We start from the raw sequence: 24,136 nt of genomic DNA, 5'->3' as shown, positions 1-24,136 counted from the left end.
TTGCACAGTTTTTTTTTGCACATAGGCTGTTGTCCTGTTGGGTACGGTCTTTCATTGATTCTATTGTGTTTCTTGTATTTAATACGATTGCTCACAAGAAAATGAATCTCAGGATTATATATGGTGACATACAGTGCCTATAAAAAGTATTCACCCTCCTTGGAAGTTTTCATGTTTTATTGTTTTACAACATTGAATCACAGTGTAATTAACTTGACACTGATCAACAGAAAAATACTCTTCTGTGTCAAAGTGAAAACAGATCTCTACAAAGTGAACTAAATTAATTACAAATATAAAACACTAAATAATTGATTGCAGAAGTATTCACCCCCTTTAATATGACTCACCAAATAGTCACGGGTGCAGCCAATTGGTTTTAGAAGTCACATAATTAGTTAAATGGTGATCAGTCTTTGGAGACCTATGTGCCATCAAGGTGTTTCAGTTTGATTATAGTAAAAATACACCTGTATCTGGAAGGTCCAACTGCTGATGAGTCAGTATCCTGGCAAAAACTACACCATGAAGAGAAAAGAACACTCCAAGCAACTCTGAAAAGGTTATTGAAAAGCACTGGTCAGGAGATGGATACAAGAAAATTTCCAAGTCACTGAATATCCCTTGGAGTACAGTTAAGTCAATCATCAAGAAATGGAAAGAATATATCACAGGTGTAAATATGCCTAGAGCAGGCCATCCTCAGAAACTGAGTGACCTTACAAGAAGGAGACTAGTGAGGGAGGCCACCAAGAGACCTAAGACAGCTCTGGAGAAGTTACAAGCTTCAGTGGCTGAGATGGGAGAAACTGTGCATACAACTGTTGCCTGGGCACGTCACCAGTCGCAGCTTTATGGGAGAATGGCAAAGAGAAAGCTACTGTTGAAAATACTCACATGAGATCTTGGCTAGAGTTTGCCAGAAGGCATGTGGGAGACTCTGAAGTCAGATTGAAGAAGGTTCCATGGTTTGATGAAACCAAAACTTAGCTTTTAGGCCATCAGACTAAACGTTATTTGGCATAAGCCAAACACCACACATCATCAAAAACACACCATCCCTACAGTGAAGCATGGTGGTGTCTGCATTATGCTGTGGGGATGCTTCACTGCAGCAGGCCCTGGATGGCTTATGAAGGTAGAGGGTAAAATGAATGCAGTAAATGTAGCTGAGTAGTTACACATAGCTCCCATTCACACATCCCGATTGACTCTGCCACAGAGAATGTTCCTTTGTACGTCTTCCTTTCTGGAACATTCTCTCTGCTGATGATATCTAGTGAACTCAGCTCTGGTTCCCTTTCTCCTCCTTCCTTGAATATCCAGCTTAAGTTCAAGTTTAATTGTCATTTAACCAGACATATACAGACAAACCAAACGGTGTTCCTCCAAGGCCAATGTGCAAACCATACATACAGTCACACACAGCATGCAGTACATATAGTAACGATAGTGCATACAGGCATAAAAATAATATATGTGCTCCCTTCCAAATACTGAGGCCAGTTCTGAAGTCTCATAATCAGAATCGGGTTTAATGGTGTATGTTGTGAAATTTGGTGTTTTGCACCAATGGGTAATCAAAATTACCCTGTGCATCACCAGCACCACCATACCCACCAGTGAGGACATATATATAGAAAGGTGCTGGAAAAGGGCTAGGAACATCAGAAAGGCTCCCAACCACCCTGCTCATGAACTGTTCACCTCACTCTCATCAGGGAAGAGGCTATGGCATCCACTGTAGGAGCACCAGGCTCAAAAACTGCTACTTTCCCCAAGCAGTAAGGCTGCTCAACACCTCCACCTACTAACCCCACCCTCCCACGCCCCTAACCACCACTACTTTATTACTTCCTGCCAGTCACATTAGGTACAGACGTTCCTGTGCCTAGCATCACTTTCTGGACATACAATCAATCTGTTTATAAGCTGGCTTCTGTATTTATATTCATTGTCTTCTTATTATTATCATATCTACGTGAATCTTCAGAAAACCAGAATACTAAACACCACTAGAATAGTCCAAAAGTTCCTAGCAGTTTTCAAATGAGTTTGGTTGGCTATGCCTGTATGATTATTATTCTTATTATTGTCTTACATAAGAAATAGGAGCATCTGGCCCATTGAGTCAACTCCGCCATTCAGTAAGATCCTGGCTGATTTGGCCATAGAGTCATCTCCACCTACCTGCCTTTTCCCCATAACCCTTAATTCCCCTATTATGCAAAAATCTATCCAACCTTGTTATAAATATATTTACCGAGGTAACCTCCACTGCTTCGTTGGGCATAGAATTCCACAGATTTACCACGCTCTGGGAAAAGCAGTTCCTCCTCATCTCCATCCTAAATTTACTCCGCTGAATCTTGAGGCTATGTTCTCTAGTTCTAGCCTCACCTACCAGTGGAAACAGATTTCCTGCCTCTATCTTATCTATTCCTTTCATAATTTCATATGCTTCTGTAAGATCTCATCTCATCCTTCTGAATTCCAAAATGTTCTTTACCTTTTTTGTTTTTTTTGTGCTACATTCGATCCCAAATAACAATTATTCCATTCTCTTTCACACTTATGTAGAGCAAATGGCATTAAACTATCTTGAATCTTGAAATCTCACGACATATCTGCAATACCACTCCCCTTTCTCCAGATCCCAGGGCTAGCTCTTACAAAAAAATACATAACTCTGATTAGGAAATACAATATTGTGATCAAATAATTTGAAATACATTGACAATAAATAAATGAATTTGAGTATTGATGGTTATTAAGTTTCAGAGCCATTTTGAACAATCTGAAATACCATTAACTATTGTCACATTGATTTAATACATTTAAACTCGTATAAGCTAGAGTGATAATAGCAATTTGCTATCTTACATTTGTTATGTACAAAGAATAATGGGTATATGGAAACGATTACATGATTGTAATCTCATTGAAAGGTTCAAATAATGTCATAAACCACTGGAGTAATTTATATCTCTTAACCTGAATCCCTCGGGGAGATTCCAAGCTTGAAATTGCTCCAATCTTTCTTTCAAAAGAATCAAACAGTTGTTTCAACATGGTCTTCATTGGCTGCCTGGGGTATTGAGTACAGGTTGTGATTTTAGCTGCTAATCTGTTCTAACCCCTTGAGGTACCGCAGTGGTGTCCCTGTGAGGATATGATTTAAGTAGCAAGATACAGGTAATTTAAACATCTGGGAAGTCCAGGGGTGATTTCGAGGTCACAGTACTTGCTTCTAAGTCTGGGGCTTCAGATCTGAAAAATTCCATGTAAAATGACCAAAATGTGACATTTGAGGTGGTGTAAAGACAGAAAATGCTGGAAAAGAACACAGCAGGCTTGCAGAGAGGGAAAAATACACAGTTAATATTTTGTGTCCAGGTCTATTCATCAAAAGAAGAGAGGGAAGAAGAGGCAGCCTTGTCTGATGTGGATGACAGAAAGCTTTTATCTGGTTAGATATACACTGAGTGGTTGATACTGAGATTTATTCCAATTTGCAGCTATTACTTATATCCATAGTTGATGACCTTTGTGGCAGACCACATCCAACTTGGGTGTTCTTGTAAACCCCACTATTAGTAGGCACTGACGCTGGCTCTGTGACTCAGTAGAGAAGTGGGGAGAAGAGGAATACTGTAGGTATAGGGGATTCTATTTTAGGGCAGCAGACAGGAGATTCAGTGCATAGAAAAAAAGACATCTAGATGGCATATTGCCTCCCAAGTGCCAGGGTCAGGGATATCCACATTTTAAAGGGGGAGGGTGAGCAGCAGAAGTCACGGTACATACTGGTATCAATGACATGGGTAGGAAATGGGAGGAGGTCCTGAAAAGAGAATAGAGGGAGTTATGTAGAAAGATGAAAAGCAGGACCTCCAGGGTAGTAATCTCTGGATTGATACCTGTTCCATGCATCCATGAGGGCAAGAATAGGATGATTTGACAGATGAATGTGTGGCTAAGGAATTAGTGCAGGGGGTAAGGTTTCAGATTTCTGGATCTTGGGATCTCTTCTAGGGTAGGTATGACCTTTATAAAAAGGACGGATTAAAACTGAACCCAAGAGGGCCCAATGTTCTTACAGCCAGGTTTCCGAGAGTTGTTGGGGAGGGTGTAAATTAATTTGGCAGAGGGATGGGAAGCAGAATGATAGGGCTGATTGTGGGTCAGTTGGTATACAAGTAGATGCAGTGTGGAGTGAGACAGTGAGGAAGGACAGGCAGAGGATAGGGCAAAATTGCAGTCAGTGGGCTGAGTTAAAGTATAATATTTGGAGAAAAATCAGAAAGGTGAAGAATACAGGACTGAAGGTGTTATATTTGAAGGTACACAATACACAGAATAAGGTAGTTGATGTAGTGCAATGAGAGATTGGCAAGTACAATGTTATGGGCATCACTCTGTCGTGGCTAAAAGAAAATTGTAGTTGGGAGTTTAACATCCAAGGATACACCACGTATTGTAAGGCAGGTAGCTCAAGGGGGTGGGATGGCTCTGTTGGTAAAAAAAAATGAGATCAAATTCTTAGAAAGAGGTGATGTAGGATTGGGAGATGTAGAGTCTTTGTGGGCAGAGTTAAGATACTGCAAGGGTAAAAAGACCCTGATGGGAGTTATATACAGGCCTCCAAATTGTAGCCAGGATGTGAGATACATTTTACAATGTGAGATAGAAAAGGCATGAGAAAAGGACAATGTTACGATAATAGTGGGGATTTCAATATGCAGGTAGTTTGGGAAATCAGGTTGGTGCTGGATTCCAAGAGAGGAAATTTGTAGGATGCCTATTAGTTGGCTTTTTAGAGCAGCTTGTCATTGAGCACACTAAGGGAAAGGCAATTCTGGACTGAATATTGTGTAATGAACTAACTTCGATCAGGGAGCTTAAGGTAAAAGAATCTTTAAGAATTAATAATCATAATATGTTAGAATTCTCCCTGCAGTTTAAGAGGGAGAGGATAAAGTCATATGAATCAGTATTCCAGTAGGGACGATGGCAGAACAATCATGGTGGGGTTTCTGGGGTCAGTTCAGAAGGTGCAGTATAGATACATCCCAAAGATAAAAGAATTATTCTAAAGGGAGGATGAGGCAACCGTGACTGACAAGGGAAGTCAAAGACAACATAAAAGCAAAAGAGAGGACATGAAATATACCAAATATTAGTGGGAAGTTTGCAGATTGGAAAGCATTTAAAAACCAACAGAAGGCAACTAAAAGGTATAAGGAGAGAAAAGATGAAATATGAAGGGAAACTAGTCAATAATATAAAAGAGGATACCAAAAGTTTTTTTTCAATGTATCGTATAAAGAGTGAAAGAGAGACAAGCATTTCTCTAGCTTGCTCAACCTATCCTGATAAGACATGCTCTCCAGTCCCGACTGCATCCTGGTTAATCTTGCTCTTTATGCTCTCTAAAGCTTCTACATCCTTCTTAAGAGGAAACCAGGGAAGTGTATACTCATGCACTTTGGTAGAAGGAATCAAGCCATAGACCATTTTCTAAAGGGGAGCAAATTTAGAAATCGGAGACGCAAGGGGCTTGGGAGTCCTTGTGCAGGATTCCCTGAAGGTTAATTTGCACGTTGAGTCGGTGGTAAAGAAGGCAAACATTCATTTTGGGAGGACTAGAATATAAGAGCAAGGATGTAATGGTGAAGCTTTATAAGGCATTCATCAAATCACACTTTGAGTATTATAAGCAGTTTTGGGACTTTTATCTAAGGAAGAATGTGCTGAAATTGGAAAAGGTCCAGAGGTGGTTCACAAGAATGATGACGGGAATGACAGGGTTAACGGTTGGGGAGCATTTAATGGCTCTTGGCCTGTACTCACTGGAGTTTAGAATAACAGGGAGGGAGAATCTCATTGAAACCCACTGAATATTGAAAGGCCTAGATAGAGTGGATGTGGAGAGAATGTTTCTACAATGAAGGAGACTAGGACCAGAGGGCACAGCCTCAGAATAAAAGGATGACCTTTTAGAATACAGATGAGGGGGAATTTTTTAGCCAGAGGGTGGTGCATCTATGGAATTCATTGCCAGACAGCCGTGGAAGCCAAGTTATTGAGTATATTTAAAGTGGAGCCTGATAAGTGCTTGCTAGTAAGGGTGTCAAAGGTTATGGGAAGAGGGTAGGAGAATGAGGTTGAGAGGAATAATAAACCATTTCATTTTCAATATTTTTATTGATTAAAAAAATAAGAATAAATACAACTCAGAGAAGTTATATCAAATACATACTCCAATAGAAGTACAAAAAAAGAAAGGAATATACGCTGTCAAAATCATGGATAGTATAGAGCTAATATATAAAAGGAACCACAACTCCTCTTAACAATAAATCAGTCATGATGGAATGGCGGAGCAGACTCGATGGTCTGATGGCCCAATTCTCCCTCCATGTCCCATGGTCTTTTGTCGAACTCTTTTCCTCATACTGCTGTTTCCTCTCCTTTTTAAAGTGGTTTGTAACACACCTCACTCCGAAGAGGCTGCAACAATGAACTTTGCTGCTCCAACCTCGTCATCGCCCTTATTGTACACGAACTGCTTCAGGCCATTAGACAATTCAAAGCCAATTTCTAATCCTAACCACATTTTCTAAATTGGTTTAGCTTTCCAAAGCCAAATTTTGGATTACTGGAATCAGAAACATGAAGTATTTGACTGTGATTCCCTAGACCACATCTAAAGCAAAAAGCAACACCAAAGGCTTGAAACTGTATCAATTATTCCTCTATTCCACTTGCCTTGAATGTTATGGTCAGAATAGCCATGACGTGACCCAGCTTAAGATCACATGGGTAAGTCAACAGAATTCGTGATGAAGCTTTCATAATTGAATTCAAGAAGGCAATTGTTTAATGTCATTTCCAGTACACAAATGTAAAGGAGAACAAAATAATTCTTACTCCAGATCAGATACAGCACAAAAAAACCACGTTAAGTTCAAAGTAAAATTTATTATCAGAGTACATACATATCACCACATACAACCCTGTGATTACTTTTTCTGTGGATATACTTAGCAAATTTATAGAGCAGTTACTACAACCAGGATCAAAGGACAACAAACTGGGCAAATGCAAATATCAATGTATCAATAAATAATGAGCATGAAATATCAAGATGAAGATCTTAAAGTGAGACCATTGGTTGTGGGAACATCAGAAATAGAATGATTGCAGTTATCCCCTTTTGTTCAAGAGCCTGATGGTTGTGGGGTAGTAACTATTCTTGAACCTGGTGGTACGAGTCCAGAAGCACCTGTACCTTCTACCTGAAGGCAACAGCAAGAAAAGAGCATGGCCTGGATGGTGAGGATCATTGATGATGGAAGCTGTTTTTCTACGGCAATGTTTCATGTCAATGTGCTCAGTGGTTGGGAGAGTTGTACCCATGATGTATTGGGCAGAATCCACTACCTTTTGTAGGATTTTCCACCCAAAGGCATTGGTGTTCCCATACCAGGCTGTAATACAGCCAATGAACACACCTTCAACCGCACATCTATAGAATTTTGCCAAGGTTTTTGCTGACATACCAAATCTCCATAGACTCCTGAAGAAGTAAAGATGCTGTTGTACTTTCTTTGCAATTATATTTGTATGATGGGTCCAGGACAGGTCCTCTGAGATAGAGACACTCAGGAATTGAAAGTTTTGACCCTCTCCACCTCTGATCCTCTGATGACTACTGACTCATAGACCTCTGGTTTCCTTCTGAAAATAAAGAACATGGTAATTTTATATGTATATATATATATATATATAATGTAAGATGTATTCCCAGCATCAAGTAGAATTCCAAAAATTTCCACAATCAATCTACGATAGTCAAAATTGTCTTGCACATCAACAGTACCAGCCTAACTGCCATCGAGGATGTACAGTTTATACAGAAGGTGCTGGGAAAAGGCCCAGTAACGTCATGAAGAACCCCACCCATCCTATTCATGAACTGTTTGTCCCACTCCCATTAGGGAGGACGCTACATAGCATCCACACAAGGACTACCAGTTACTTTTCCCACCCACTAGCCTACCCTTCCACAGCCCCCAATGCCACTACATCATTATTTCTTGTCAGTCATCTTATGTACAGAGAGTCTTGTACCTCGTGGCACTTTATGGACATACAATCAATCTATGTATATAAGCTTTTTTATGTATCTATATATGTATGGTGATTTTTTTTTACTATTGTTTTATTTATCTAATTGAATTTTTACTTGTGCTGCATCCGATCTGGAGTAACAATTATTTCATTCTCCTTTACACTTGTGTACTTGAAATGACATTAAACAAACTTGAATCTTGAATATTGAATTTTAATTCATGCTGGACCAGCTCAGGAACAGCAGATCAAGCTGCTGCTTTGCAGGGCTGGAGACTTGGGTGCAGAGGAGTTGTTTGTGTGTAGTATGCAAGTTCTCCCTGTGACTAGGCGCGTTAACTCTGGGTGCAATACCCGCAAAGTGCTGAAGGACTTGGTTGGTTACTTGGTTATCAGCCTCTACCACCACTCCAGGCAGGCCATTCCACACACTCACCACTATTTGTTAAAAACTTAATTCTGTCATCCCCACTATACTTACCTCCAGTCACCTCTACCTTGCATCCTCCTTCACTGCAGAGTGGTATGTGCTTTCAAACTTTTGTTTCTTCTGGGGGCAGAAGAGGGAATGCTTGGGGTGTATGGGGTGTTTGACTGTGCTCGCTGCTTCGCTGTGACAGTGAGAGCTGCCTCTTAACTTTTAGCAACTCCTGTACTAGAACATGCAAGTCTCTCTGAAATTCACTCATTCGCTCATAAACTACCCAATTCACCAGAACAGGCACAGGATAAACTAATAAATGTTTGCATGGAACACAAATCCAGGCCAGCATGCCTAAAAATATTTCTGCTTTAGTTTGCTGAGAAAGGAAAGTGCACTTTTTACAATTGCCTTTATGAGGAGGAATTTCTTTAGCTAGACAGCGGTGAATTTATGGAATTCATAGCCACAGATTAACTATGGAGGTCAAGTCACTGGGTATATTTAAAGTGGTGTTTGATTAGTTCTTGATTAATGAGGCTGGCAAAGGTTGTGGGGAGAAGGCAGAGGAGTGGGGCTGAGAAGGAAAAATAAATCAGCCATGATCAAATGGCAGAGCAGGCGAATGGGCTGAATGGCCTAATTCTGCTTCTATGGCCTTATGGTCTTAACACAGCATGAAGTAGGATTTGGCTTTCAAAGATAATCCTGGTGAAGAACATCTACAGATGAGCAAAAGCTCCAATGTCTTATGGTCTTATTATTTCCCCTAATGGTCTTTTATTATGAACTGCATATGGAATTCCAATAAAAATCTAATGAACAAAGTCTTTCAGAAGCCCTTGTAGAGGGGTTAGAAAAAGTTAAACCAGGTGTTTGTTATTTACGGTCAAGTCTGTAAACTATGGAATCAACTTTCCTCATGGCAATCTGCCCAGCCTGTGTCACTTAGCAGAGGGGAGTCTTTCTCAAAGACAGCAGTCTTAAATACAGGGCATTAAAACAGGCCTAAGATAAATCAATGTGCTGTTTACTTTGAACTTTAGATTGCCCCATCTTCTTTTCAGTTTTACTACCTTTATAAATAATCATTTTCTTTCTTGGCAATTTATTATCTTTATAAGGCATTCCTGATTTAAATGGCTTGCACTGCCTTAAGGCATCAGGGAAGAGGTCAAAAGGTGACGGCCATATGATAACTATTCACCATGCCAAAGTAACAGACAATTTCACTGTCTTCATTATAGGTAAACCTGGAGATTAAGTGGCTTCAGAGTATTCAGGACTGAACTTCACATTAATGAAAAGTAATAGATCTTCCTTTCTCTTACTTGTTCTATTCTCTCTAACTCACGACGAAAGTATAGTACTGATGGGGTAAAGACAATCAATGCTACTCCACATGAGAGACATCAAAAGTATTTCCAACATGCATAGAGCACTAACAATAATTCACAGACCTTTCATGTGTGATACATCCCTTTGAATTTTTCATTAGTTTCAAAGAGACCACTTAATGACAATTGACTAAAGTAGTTGAGGGGACAACTTTAATCACCATATAAAAACTTACGTGTATTAGGGGGAATTAAGGCGTTTTGTTCAGGACATGGCATGCAACAAAAAGCACCATTCAACAATAATAAAGAATAAATAATGATATAAAATAAGGTAGAAGTACAAAAATTGAATAAATGTGCAAATATACATAAATACCACATTTGTATTTACAATGTAAACAGCATTTTAAAAGGTGGTTTAAAGTGTTTACAATGCAGTGCAGTAACTGAGGTAATAGAAAGGGGAGCAAGGGTGTTAACTGGGATGATTGATCAGATTAACTGCCTGGGCGAAGAACCTTTTAAGATGGTGTTTAGTTTTTTTGTTTTAATACCTTATAGCACGATCCAGCTGGGAGATTTTGGAAAGGAAGATTTTTGGGTGGGTACTGTCCGCAATGGTTTTTTTCTGCCCTGGAAAATTCCTTTTCTGTTCTGGATGCATACAAGCCCTATCGTGATGGTAGACTGCTAGCAATGACCTTTTCTGCTAAAATTTAAATTATAATATTAGAATTATAGAATATAAAATTTTAAAGGCAATAAAGATTCACTGTCCATTTTTGTCCCCAGGTATAACAATATGTGCGATTGTCTATGTCTGTGTAGTCACGTTAGTCTTGGGGGTTGTCATTACTGTCATCTTATGCAAGACAAGGTAAGCCTTTATATCCTCTCTGAAATCAACATTTCCATCAGTAAATCAAGCTGCATCAGTGAGATCTTATTTGGGTTACTGTAACACCAGCTGCATTTATTGGTCAAAACACTTTTCACGTGCATGGAGATTGTAATACAATTACATGTGTGGACTGGATATTACCGCATCCAAATATTTTATTGTGGAGATTCCAAGTCTATTTACATGCTTTAGATTAGAGTGGCTTTATTCATCATATGTACATCAAAACATACAGAGGAATCCATCTTTTGCATCAACAACCAGCACAGTCTGAAGATTGTGCCAGCAAGCGTCGTCTTGCTTCCAGCACCAACATAGCTTTCACACAACTCACTAACTCGAATCTGGAAATCTTTGGAATTTGGGAGGAAACTGGAGCATATGGAAGAAACCCATGCAGTCCCAGGGAGAATGTAGAAACTGTTTTCAGTCAGTGGCATGAATGAAACCCCTATCTTTCACATCCCCTTCCCAGAGGTGCTGCCACATTCCCAGGCTCTTAACTTTACCTCTCCCATTATCGTCACTTCAGCATTTCCTTTTGCATTCTCTCAGACTGGACCATTGTTCTATAGATGTTCTATAGGTCAGTTGTGGAGAGCGCCCTCTTCTTTGTGGTGGCGTGTTGGGGAGGAAGCATTAAGAAGAGGGACGCCTCACGTCTTAATAAGCTGGTAAGGAAGGCGGGCTCTGTCGTGGGCAAAGTACTGGAGAGTTTAACATCGGTAGCTGAGCGAAGGGTGCTGAGTAAGCTACGGTCAATTATGGATAACACTGAACATCCTCTACATAGCACCATCCAGAGACAGAGAAGCAGTTTCAGTGACAGGTTACTATCGATGCAATGCTCCTCAGACAGGATGAAGAGGTCAATACTCCCCAATGCCATTAGGCTTTACAATTCTACCTCCAGGACTTAAGAACTTTTTAAAAGCTATTATTAATGCTTTTTGAGATAGTGATTTAGATGCATATCATATTTTTTACTGAGTTAAGTATTGTATGTAATTAGTTTTGCTACAACAAGTGTATGGGACATTGGAAAAAAAGTTGAATTTCCCCATGGGGATGAATAAAGTATCTATCTATCTATCTATCTATCTATCTATCTATCTATCTATCTATCTATCTATCTATCTATCTATCTATCTATTATACTTTGCACATTCTGCTGTTGTGCCATCGTTGCTGTATTTTTTAGATTAGCTTTTTGTGTCACATGTACATTGAAACATACAGTGAAATGAGTCATTTGCATCAAATCAGCAAAGATTGTGCTTGGCAGCCTACAAGTGCCGCCACACTTCCAGCACCAACGTAGCATCCCCATAAATCATTAACCCTAACCCTTCCCAGCAGGTAACGGGTCAAGAAGCATTTGAGGACTGTCATATGGAGGTACAAAATTAGAATCAGGTCTAATATCACTGGCACAAGCCATCAATTTTTTTGTTTTGTGGCAGAGTACATTGCAATACATAATTTCAAAAAACAATAAATTACAATAAGTGTATATTAAAAATACAGTAGCACAATGTTTTACAGTACCTGAGACCCGGGTTCAATTGCTGCTGCTGCCTGTAAAGAGTTTATATGTTCTCCCTGTGACTGTGTGGATTTCCTCCAGTGCTCTGGTTTCCTCCCATGGTCCAAACATGTACCAGTTAGTAGGATATTCCCATTCGGATAAGTCCATACATCTCCTCCTCTACTGCCATGGTGAGGCCAAACTCAGGTTGGAGGAGCAATACCTCATATGCCGTCTGGGTAGTCTCCAGCCCCTTGGTATGAACATCGAATTCTCCAACTTCCGGTAATTCCCTCCCTCTCCCTTCCCCATCCCACTTTCACTCTGCCTCCTCTTCCAGCTGCTGATCAGCTCTCTCATGATTCTGCCTTCTTCTACTACCCATAGTGCTTTCCCCTTACATTCCTTCTTCACCTCTCCTGCCTATCCCCTCCCTGCTTCCTCTCCCCCACCCCTTGATCTTTCCTCTGGTTTTTCACCTGGCACCTTCCACCCTCCCCCCACCTTCTTTATAGGGCCCCTGCCTCCTCCTTCTTCGGTCCTGATGAAGGGTCTTGACCCGAAACATTGACTGCTCGTTTCAATGGATGCTGCCTGACCTGCTGAGTTCATCCAGCTTGTTTGTACGTGTTGATTTGACCACAGCATCTGCAGTGTGTTTTGTGTTAGTTAGTAGGTTAATTGGTCACTGTAAATTTTCCCGTGATTAGGCTAGGATTAAATCGGGGATTGCTGGGCAGTATGGCTCGAAGGGCCAGATGCATATAATTCCATGCTGTATCTCAGTAAATAAAATTGTGCAAAAAGAGAGGGAAAACATAGTGAGATAGTGTTCAGGGGTTCATTGTCCATTCAGAAATCTGATGGCAGAGGGGAAGATGTTCTGGAAATATTGAGTGTGTGTCTTCAGGTTCCTGTACCAGGGCAATGGTGGTCCTTAATGATGAAGACATCACCTTTTGAAGATGTCCTCAGTGCAGGGGAGGTGAATGCCCATGACCGAGCTGGCAGAGAGTACAACGTCCTGCAGCTTTTTCTGATCCTGTACAGTGGCCCCTCCACACTAGACGATGATGCAACCAGTTAAAATGCTCTCCACGGTAAATCTGTAGAAATTATTTGAGACTGTCTTTGGTGATATACCAACGTCTCTTCATAGTCCTAATGAAATATAGCCACTTTGTAATTGCATCAATATATAGGACCTAGGATAGATCTTCAGAGATGTTGACACCCAGGAACTTGAAGCTACTCAACCTATCCACTGCTGTTCCTTCGATGAGGATTGTTGTGTGTTCCCTCAACTTCCCCTTTCAACTTTTTAATCAGTTTTTTGGTCTTACTGAAGTTGAGTGCAAGGTTATTGCTGCAACGCCACTCAACTAGCTGATCTAACTCACTCCAGTATCCCTCTTCGTCACCACCTGAAATTCTGCCAACAATAGTTGTGTCGACAGCAAATATATAGATGGCATTTGAGCTATGCCAAGCCACACAGTCGTGAGTGTAGACAGGGTGGAGCAGAGGGCCAAGCACGCAACCTGGGGGTACTCCAGTGTTGATTGTCAGTGAGAAAGAGATGTTATTTCCGATCCACACAGACTGTGGATCGAGGAAGTCAAGGAGGGAGGTATAAAGGCCCAGGATTTGGAGCTGGTTGATTAGAACATAGGGTATGATTGTGTTGAACGCTGAGCTGGTAACCAATAAACTGCAGCCTCACATAGATATTAGCCGGCTGGTGGTGAGGGGCATCAGCAGCGGACTTCGAGGCAAGTAGTCTCAAGTTCGAATCCGGCCAGCTCTGAGCATCAAGCTAGCAACTCAGCTTTGTAAAAAACAGCCAAATGCTATTGAAAAGGCAAAAATGCCACACAATGCACCACAAGGCATGAGAAGGAACATCAACAACAACATAAATATTACTATTGTCCAGGTGATCCCAAGCCGAGTGGAGAGCCAATGGGATTCCCTCCATTGTGGCAAAATGCAGTGGGTGCAGGTCCTTGCTTAGGCAGGAGTTAACTCTACTCATGACCCATCTCTCAAAGCTCTTCATTACAGTAGATGTGAGTGCCACTGGGTGATAGTTGTTGAGGCAGCTCACCCTGCTCTTCTTGGGCACTGGTATAATTGTTGCCCTTTTGAAGCAGGTGGAAATCTCCAACCTCAGCAGAGAAAGATTGATGATGTCCTTGAAGACTCCTGCCAGCTGGCTGGCACTGAGTTTTAGAGCCCTGGTATGCCATCAGGGCCTGAAGCCTTGCAAGGGTTCACCCTCTTGCAAGATGTTCTGACGTTGGCCTTTGAGATAGAGGTTACAGTACCACCAGATGCTGCAGGGATTCCCACAGGTGTAGTTTTATTCTCCCTTTCAAATCAAAGATGTTGAGCTCATCTGGGAGTGAAACATCACAGCCATTCAAGATGTTCAGTTCCACCTTGTAGTAAGTAATCACCTGCAACCCCTGCCAGAGTTGATGTACATCTGATTCTGTCTCTAATCTCAATCAGAATTGTTTTTCGCTCTTAAAATAGCCTTCAATGGATTGTACCTGCACTTCTTGTATGGTTCTGCATCACCAATCTCAAATGCCACAGATCTAGCAGACTACGAATCTCCTGGTTCATCTATGGCTTTTGGTTTGGGTATGTCCAGTATGATCTCAAAGCCACACACTCATTCACACAGGTCTTGAAGCCAGTGACAACTGTGGTGTAATCATTCAGATTTGAAGATGAATTCCTGAATATTGTCCAGTTCATTGACTCAGAGCAGTCATGTAAGTGCTCCTCTGTCTCCCTTGACTATACCTTCTTGGTCCTCACCACTGGTGCAGTGGTCTTTAGTCTCTGCCTATATGTTGGGAACAGAAGTGCAGCTAAGTGATTGGACTTTCCAAAGGGTGGCATAGGATAGCACAGTAAATGTTCTTGATGGTGATATAACAGTGGTCAAGTGCGTTGGCTCTTGTGTTTTCCCACATTGGTGGTCATTGTTCAAAGTTCTTCAAGCTGGTCTGGTTGAAATACCTCCCTTGCAATGATAAGGAAGGTATCAGGGTGTGCTGTTTCATGTCTGCTGATCACAGTGCTCAGCTCCTCCAGTGTCTGCCGAAAGTTGGCCTGAGGTGGAATGTACATCTCTACCAGGATGACGGAGTGAAAACTCTTTTGGCAGATAAACAGGATGACATCTGACTTCTAGACGTTCCAAGTCAGGTGAGCAGGACAGGGACAGAACTCCATGTATGACCACCACAATGAGTTAAGCATAAAGCATATCCCACCTCCTCTACATTTAAAAGACTCAGCTGTCCTCTCTTTTTGGTGGATCGTGAAAACCTTGGGCTTGAGTGCTGCATCCAAAATGGTAGGAGACAGCCATGTTTTCATGAAGCAAAGGACACACCAGTCCCTGATGACCCTCAATTTAATTTTCCAGACATTGCACATTCACCGCCAGGATAGTCCAGAGTGAAGGTCTAGGGCCTTGAAGTTTCAATTGTACCTGTAAACAAGCAGACTTCTGTTTTCTTAAAGGGGAACTGCACTCGCGACCTGAATCTGCAGTCTGGGATCCATTGATTTTGAGTACTGAGAGGTTTTTTAAAAGTTCTAAAGTGATGCTGCTTCCTGAGGTACCCATGGCTGTGACTAAGGATTTCAGCTGCAGTAGTCCTTAATGGGAATATTTAATGATTCCCATCAGAGTTGCATGCAAAGAGTCACCACTTAATGGTGCCATCTTAACTGGATCTGATATGTACTGATTGGTTCTGAGAGAAATGTTTTGATAAGAGAAGCCATGGCTTGTTTCAATGGCTCTGATGAAAAGTGTGAAAGGCCCATTTTCCTTGCCGGAGAAGTCAATGAATAAGCAATGTACATTCAGAGGCCACTTTATTAGGTACAGCTGCCACTGAATATACATTCATGGTCCTCTGCTAATGCAGCCCATCCATTTCAAGTTTTGATGTGTTGTCTGTTCAGAGGTGCTCTTCTGCACACCACTGTTGTAACACGTGGTTATCTGAGTTATTGTCACCTTCCTGTCAGTTTGAACCATTCTCCACTGACCTCTCTCATTCAAAAGGTGTTTTTTCTCACAGAACTGCCCTCACTGGATATTTTTCATTTTTGCAACATTGTCTGTAAACTCTAGAAACTGCTGTGCATGAAAATCTCAGGAGATCAGCAGTTTCTAGGATACTCAAACCCACCCATCTGGTACCATCAATCATGCCACGGTCAAAATCATTTGGATCACATTTATTCCCCATCCTGATGTTCGGTCTGAACAGTAGCTGAACCTCTTGACCATATCTGCATACATTTATGCTTTGAGTAGTGGCCACTAGATATTTGCATGAATGAGTAGGTGTACAGGTGTACCTAATAAAGTGGCCTCTGAATGTAAGTTCACATCTGAAACTGCGTCTTGAGAATAGAACACCCACACAATGTGCTTCTTTTCAGATTGTCAAAGAGCTCCGAAGAACAGACTGCGAAGAACTCTGCGTGTTAGCGGAAGACAAAAATTCTCATGCACTGGAAATGTTGAGGTGAATGTTTCAAGTTGAAGAATAAAGTTTTTATGACACCTTGTGTATTCCACACCTTTATGCATGTGCAAAGCTGTCTTTTGTGGTCAGGTTTTCAAAGTTCTCCGATATGGTGTGTTGGATAAACTAAATTAACATCTGATATAAGGGATGGGTAAATAATTAAAATTGTGATTATCAGCTTTCATTAGAGAGCCTTGTCTGATGGGGAAGTGTTTTCAGAATTAATACTATAATTGAGCTAACTTCCATCCAGATTGCCAATGAGGACAATTCACATTGATCCTGTTAATGTTCACAAGACACTTCAATGAATGCATTGCTTCCCTGTTGCTTTTATAACTCACTGTATTGTACTAAATAATTTATTGTTAAATCCAAATTAATTCTAATAAATATAATTCAAAACAATTTTAAAGTGGTTCTTTCAATGTCACTAAAGGATTTATTGGCTTCTTGGCCCTCTGTTAGTCCAGGTTGACCAAGGATGTTGTGTCCTAGCTGTCTAATGAAGTAAATACACAAGCCTATAAGCAAACTAGGGCAACATGATATGGAGAGCAAGCTGGAGCCCATGCACCTGGTGCCCTCTCCACATAGCTGATGAATCCAAAGGAACAGCTGAGACTAACAGTTTGACACCAACAGTGTTACAGGAGTTACCAGTCAGCTTTGAAATCAATGTTGGACTGCCTTAGGGACTCCAGCTATGGTTTTTCCTGGGAGTTTAATCCTGAAGTGGGTATAGCTGCAAGGCAGTGGAGGTTCGAGATCGGAGTTTTCCTTCTCCTAGATGAGCTGCCAATCACAGTTGATGAGCTCCATTTGCCTAGAACTTACTGGCTGTGGTAAGATCATAGTACATTGAACATAAAACATTACAGCACAGTATATGCTCTTCAGTCCATGGTATGGTGCCAAACTTTTAACGTACTCTAAAATCAATCTAACCCTTCCCTCCTACACAGCCTTCCATTTTTCTATCACCCATATACCTATCTAGGAGTTTCATGTGCCCCTAATCTATCTGTCTCTACCACCAGCCCTGACACCCACCACCCTCTGTGTTAAGAACTTGCCTCTGACATCCACCCCCCCCATACTTCCCTCCAAACATCATAAAATTATGCCCCCTCTTATTAACTATTTCTGCCCTGGGAAATAGACTCTGGCCATCCACTTGATTTATGCCTCTTATCATCTGCACACCTCTATCAAGTCACCTCTCATCCTCCTTTGCTTCAAAGAAAAAAGCCCTAGTTCACTCAACTTATCCTCATAAGACACGCTCTCTAATCCAGGCAGAATCTCCTTTGTGCCCTCTCTAAAGCTTCCACATCCTTCCTATAATGAGGCAATCAAGATTTTATAAAGCTGCAGAATTAGTTTCAGGATATGTATGTGTTTCGGTATGTGTGTCCTGATGAGGGGTCTCGGCCCAAAATGTCAATGGTTTATCCTCCTCCCTAGATGCTGCCTGATCTTTGAGTTCCTCCAGCATTTTGTGTGTTGCTCAAGAATTCCAGCATCTGCAGAATCTCTTGTCTTTATGATTTCCTGACATTTGAATTGTTACCTGGGCCACAGCTGCATTGGTAATGAAATGGGTCAAAAGGTTTGAACCTTTGAAGATGTGATATTTAACCACAGCCGTGCATCTGTCTCAGGCAGGCACTATAGATCCATGGCACCATTGTGAGGAAATGAGAGGAATGTTTTCTTCTGGTATCCTCGTTAGTATTTGTCCATCAGTTGAAACCTAATGACTGATTATCTGTCATTTTCACAGAGCAGTTTGTGGTTTTTTACCACAACACTTTGTCTGGACTCTTAAAATAGTTGTGTGTCTGTGCTTCTGTGTATGCTTGTGTATCTGGAGGGGTAGGGGAAAGTGCGTGTGTGTGTGTTTGTGTGCATGCATGTGTCTGTATATGTGTGTTTGTGTCTGGGGGTGTGTGTGTACATGTGTTTGTGTCTGGGGGCATTTGTGCATGTGTGTGTAGGTGTTCGGATGTGAGTTTATGTGTGTGTATCTAAGTATGTGCACATGTGGATGTGTACTCATCTCTATATGTTTGGTGTGTGTGTTTGTGCATGTGCTGCATGTGCATGCAAACATGTGTGGATGTGTGTCTGTGTGCGTAATCATGCTTCTATGTGTCTGTGTACGTGTGTGTGTGTGTGTGTGTGTGTGTGTGTGTGTGTGTGTGTGTGTGTGTGTGTGTGTGTGTGTGTGTGTGTGTGTGTGTGTGTGTGTGTGTGTGTGTGTGTGTGTGTGTGAATTAGTAGCCTCAACATCAACTAAACCATAATCCAACAAGTTGTTTCTGTCATTTAATCACGTTTTAATGTTCACAAGTGAAACATTTGTTTGATTGCGCTCGGACAACAATTTATTTTCATATCAGATGGCTAACGGATTGAGCACATGGCAACGGCAGTGGAAAGACTGTGCATCTATGGTGATTAAACACCGTCACGATATCCACACGGGAGAGTTTACCATGAGGCTGCATTGGAAACCTATTTAAACTAAGTAATCATTCCCAAATGGTGTTCAATGAATACTTTGAACAAAATCAACACTGTAATACAAAAGGCCAGCGAGCTCACTTTGTTTACTGATGCTTTCAGTATGGTTTAATACCATCTATTGAGCAAACAGACTGAGGGAATAGAATGTTCCTTCTTACGTTCATGGAAAAGGAGCCTCATGTTACTCTTTAAAACTGAATATGTTTCTCGATACCTCAGGAATACTGCTGTTGATGTGTTCATCTGACCCTGGTTTGTATTATATTTGATGCTAGGTATGTAGGTTGGCTATAGCGGTTTACAGATGGAGGTTTATGTGTTGCATGTGCTACTGCTGAAACCCCAGCTCCTCACAGCATCTGCTCAGCACTGCAGACAAGTTACCCAGACCACAGACCCAGTCTACCTCAAATTGCTTACAATTCATTCTGACGTTCACATGTTCTGAATAATTCCTAAGAAAAATAGCATTTGAATGGCATGCTCAGCAGAGATTGAAAGAATAATAAACTTCTTTACCAGGATGCTGCCTGGATTAGAGGGCATGTGCTATAAGTGACACAGATGCTATAGAAGTGAGGCAAAGTGGCATCAACTTCATGGACCTTGTACAGATTACAGAGAAGGAGGCAAATCAAGGTGGATCAATCTTCAGTGCCTGACATGGTGTTCCCTTGGACCCTACAGGAGGTAAGTGCAGAAATTGCTGGGGCTCTAGCAGAGATATTTAAATCATCCTTAGCAACAGGAGAGGTAAAAGAGGATAGGAGGATAGCCATTGTTGTTCTACTGTTTAAAAAAGGCTCTAAATATAAACCAGGAAATTATCTGGCATCAGTTGTGTGAATGTTATTAGAAGGTATTCTAAGGGACCAGATATATAAGTATTTAGATCGACATGGACTGATCAGGAATAGTCAGCATTGCTTCATGCGTGGTAATCATGTCTAAGCAATCTTACAAAGCTTTTTCAGGAAATTACTAGGAATGTGGAAGAGGGCAAGGCAGAGGATGTTGGTTACATGGACCTTAGCAAGGCATTTGACAGATTCCCACGTGGGAGGTTCAGTCACTCTGCATTAGAGATGAGGGAGGAAATTAGATTAGACATTGCCTTTGTGGATGAAGCCAGAGAGTGGTGGTAGCGAGTTGCCTCTCTGACTGGAGGCCAGGCGTTGTGCTGCAGGGTCCTTTGTTGCTTGTCATCTATTTCAATGATCTGGATAATGTGGTCAACTGGATCAGCAAATTTGCGGATGACAGCAAGATAGGGGGTGTAGTGGACAGCGAAGAAGGCTGTCATGGCTTGCAGTGGGATCTGCATCAGCTGGAAAAATGGGCTGAAAAAGGCTTACGTCTTTACGTTGACATCTTTCCTGTAGATAGGAAACATGGTTGAAAGAGTACGGAGAAAATTTACAAGAATGTTGTTGGGTCTGGAGGACCTGAGTAATAAGTAAAGATTGAATAGATTAGGACTTTATTCCTTAGAATGTAGCAAGTTGAGAGTAGATTTGATAGAGGAATATAACATCATGAGGGGTATAGACAGGGTTAATGCAAGCAGATTTTTTCCACTAAGGTTGGATGGGACTACAATCAGAGGTCATAGCTTAAGGGTGAAAGGAGAGGTTTAAAGGAAACACAAGGGGAAACTTCTTGACTCAGAGGATTGTGAGAGAGTGGAAGGAGCTCCCAGCACAAGTGGTGCATGCAAGCTTGATTTCAACATTTAAGAGAAGTTTGGATAGGTACATGGATGGTAGGGGTATGGAGGCAGTTTAAATGGATTCAGCACGGACTAGATGGGCCAAAGGGTTTGTTTCTGTGCTGTACTTCTCTATGACTCTATGACTACACAGGTTGATAGGGTGGTTAAGAAGGCCTATAGCATGCTTGCCAGTTTTAATTGAGACAATGAGTTCAAAAGTCATCTGTAGAAGTTTGTCAAAGCTTTAGATCATGTGCTGAATCTTCACAAACTTCTAAGAAAGTAGAAGCGCTAATGTGCATTCTTTGTGATGGTACTTACATGCTAGTCCTAGGACAGATCCTCCAAAATAATAATGCCAAAAAAATTAAAGAATTTTGACCATCTCCACCTCCAATCCCTCAACAAGGACTGGCTCATGCACCTCCGGTTTTTCCCGGTCTCCTATCCATCGACTAATGCAAATGTTTTTAAATGTTGTCATTGCACCTGCCTCAACCATTTCCTCTGGCAGCCCATTCCATGTTACCACCATTGTCTGCATGAAGAAGTTGGCCTCAAGATCCTTTCAGGTCTTTTACCTCTTAAGCCTGTGCCCTCTAGTTATTAGTTCCCCTACCCTGGGAGAAAGTCTCAGCCTATCTGTACTCCTGATATACATGATGTTCTTGTTTGTCTCAGCCATGTTGATCTTCACCCTGTTTCGAAGGAGCTGGCTTGGTCAAGAATCAATGATCAAGAATAAACTTGATCATTAGGAATATTCTGTGGTGTGTTGGTCTGGGCATGCAACAAAAAACAATGTTCAACAATTATACAGAATAAAAAATGATACAAAATTAAAGTCAAAGCTTAAGGTACTTGAAGCACTTTGATTTCTCCTTGGAAAAGCACAATCCCAGACAGCACAACAGAAATGAATAACTCACAGGGCAAGACATTTTAGAGCATAGAACATAGAACAGTATAGCACAGTACAGGACCTTCAGCCCATGATGTTGTGCTGACCCTTTAACTTACTCCATAATCAATCTAACCCTTCCCTCCCACGTAGCCCTCCATTCTTTTTACGTCTATGTGCCTATGTAATAATATCTCAGATGTCATTATGTATCTGCCTCAATCACTACCCCTGGCAGCACAATCCATGCACTTACTTTGTAAAAAAAACCTGCCTCTGGCATCCTGTGTGCATGTCGTAAATAAAGTGTGATTGAGGAATGAGAGCAAGTTTTCACAGTCCAGTAATGCTCGTGATGGAACTGGCTATGTCTACAACCCCCATCAGCCTCCTTCAATCCTGCACGTAGCAGGCAGCGATGCAACCAGTCAGAATGCTCTCCATCGTACACCTATTGAAATTTTTTGGTAACCTCAATCAAGTCTAATCATTTCCCACTATAGCAGACCCTTCTACACTAGCAATAATATGACTTATGTCAGCTGCCTTACTGAAAGAAGTGTAACACAAAATTTAAGTTCATGGCTGGATGTAGATAACTACAAAACTATTAAAAAAAACACAGGTTTTTAAAAAATGATTTGTTCTCTCTAAGACGCATTCATTTACAGGGCTATCTAAATTTATTTACTTGAGTTGTGTGATATGCATTGTTCAAATGATTGTACAGTGATAGTCTTTGTAACTGAATGGATATTCAAAGCTGTTTGAACATGACAATATTTTTCACAGTCAAAAAGGTACGCTCAAACAAGCATGAGAAAATCTTCAGATGCTGGAAATCTAAAGCAAGTACACGAAATGCCAGAGGAACTCAACAGGCCAGCAGCATCTATGGAAAAAGAGTAAACAGTTGAAGTTTCAGGCCAAGACTATTCTTCAGGACTTAAGAAGGGTCTCAGCTCGAAGCGTCAACTTTTCACTCTTTTCCACAAATGTTGCCTGATCTGCTGAGTTCTTCCAGCATTTTGTGTGTGTATTCTCAAACACAATTTGACACCAAGCCATATAAAGAGTTGTTCAAGCTAATATTAAAAAAAATAATGGTAAATAAAGCAAATTTCTAGGAACATCTAATAGGTTTACAGAATTATGAAAGAAATGGAGCATCAGGCTTTGATGAGAAGAGGCTGAGGCCAAAGAAACAGATTAGAAGATCTTGTCTTGGTTGCCCATTGAACAGATCTCTCAGGACCTAACCTGGTCCCAATGTATCGATGCAGTTATAAAGAAGGCAAGACAGCAGCTATACTTCATTAGGAATTTGAGGAGATTTGGTATGTCAACAAATATACTCAATAACTTCTATAGATGTACCATGGAGAGTATTCTGACAGGCTGCATCACTGTCTGGTATGGAGGGGCTACTGCACAGAACTGAAAGAAGCTGTAGAGGGTCGTAAATTTAGTCAGCTCCATCTTGGGTACTAGCCTCCAAAGTACCCAGGACATCTTCAAGGAGCGGTGTCTCAGAAAGGCAGCGTCTATTATTAAGGGCCTCCAGCACCCAGGGCAGGCCCTTTTCTCACTGTTACCATCAATTAGGAGGTACAGAGGCTGGAAGGCACACACTCAGCGATTCAGGAACAGCTCCTTTCCCTCTGCCATCCGATTTCTAAATGGACATTGAACCCTTGAACACTACTTCACTTTTTAATATATGTTATTTCTGTTTTTTGCACAATTTTTAATGTATTCATTATACGTATATTGTAATTGATTATTTATTTATCATTATTTTTTTTTCTTCTATATTATGTATTGCATTGAACTGCTGCTGCTAAGGTAACAAGTTTCATGACACATGCTGGTGATAATAAACCTGATTCTGATTCTGAACAGTGCAGGCAGGCTGGCAGATATGGCAGCGGAGTGCTCCTCCTGTAGGATGTGGGAATTCATGGAACCTGATAGTCTCCCTGATGACTACACCTGTGGGAGTTCAGACAACTTCAGCTCATGAAATACTGTATTAAGCAGCTAGAGCTGGAGTTGGATAAACTTAAGATCATCCGGGAGGCAGAGCAATTGATAGATA

General features: G+C 41.1%; 1 protein-coding gene across 2 annotated transcripts in view; it reads left to right on the top strand.

Annotated features, from left to right (window-relative positions):
* gfral (GDNF family receptor alpha like) overlaps positions 1-17,232 on the top strand; it is a 61,415-nt gene extending 44,183 nt beyond the window's left edge. For both annotated transcript variants that reach the window (XM_073056704.1, XM_073056703.1), the window contains 2 exons: positions 10,690-10,774; positions 16,806-17,232. In XM_073056704.1, the coding sequence (XP_072912805.1) occupies positions 10,690-10,774; positions 16,806-16,854 (134 nt within the window). In that variant the 3' untranslated portion in view covers positions 16,855-17,232. The remainder of the gene's footprint in view (positions 1-10,689; positions 10,775-16,805) is intronic.
* The last annotated feature ends 6,904 nt before the right edge of the window (positions 17,233-24,136 follow it).

The sequence above is a fragment of the Hemitrygon akajei genome, chromosome 9 (assembly GCF_048418815.1).
Source record: "Hemitrygon akajei chromosome 9, sHemAka1.3, whole genome shotgun sequence".
Classification (NCBI taxonomy): domain Eukaryota; kingdom Metazoa; phylum Chordata; class Chondrichthyes; order Myliobatiformes; family Dasyatidae; genus Hemitrygon; species Hemitrygon akajei.
The sequence above is the reverse complement of the archived record's forward strand: the minus strand, read 5'-3'. Positions and strand labels throughout refer to the sequence as shown.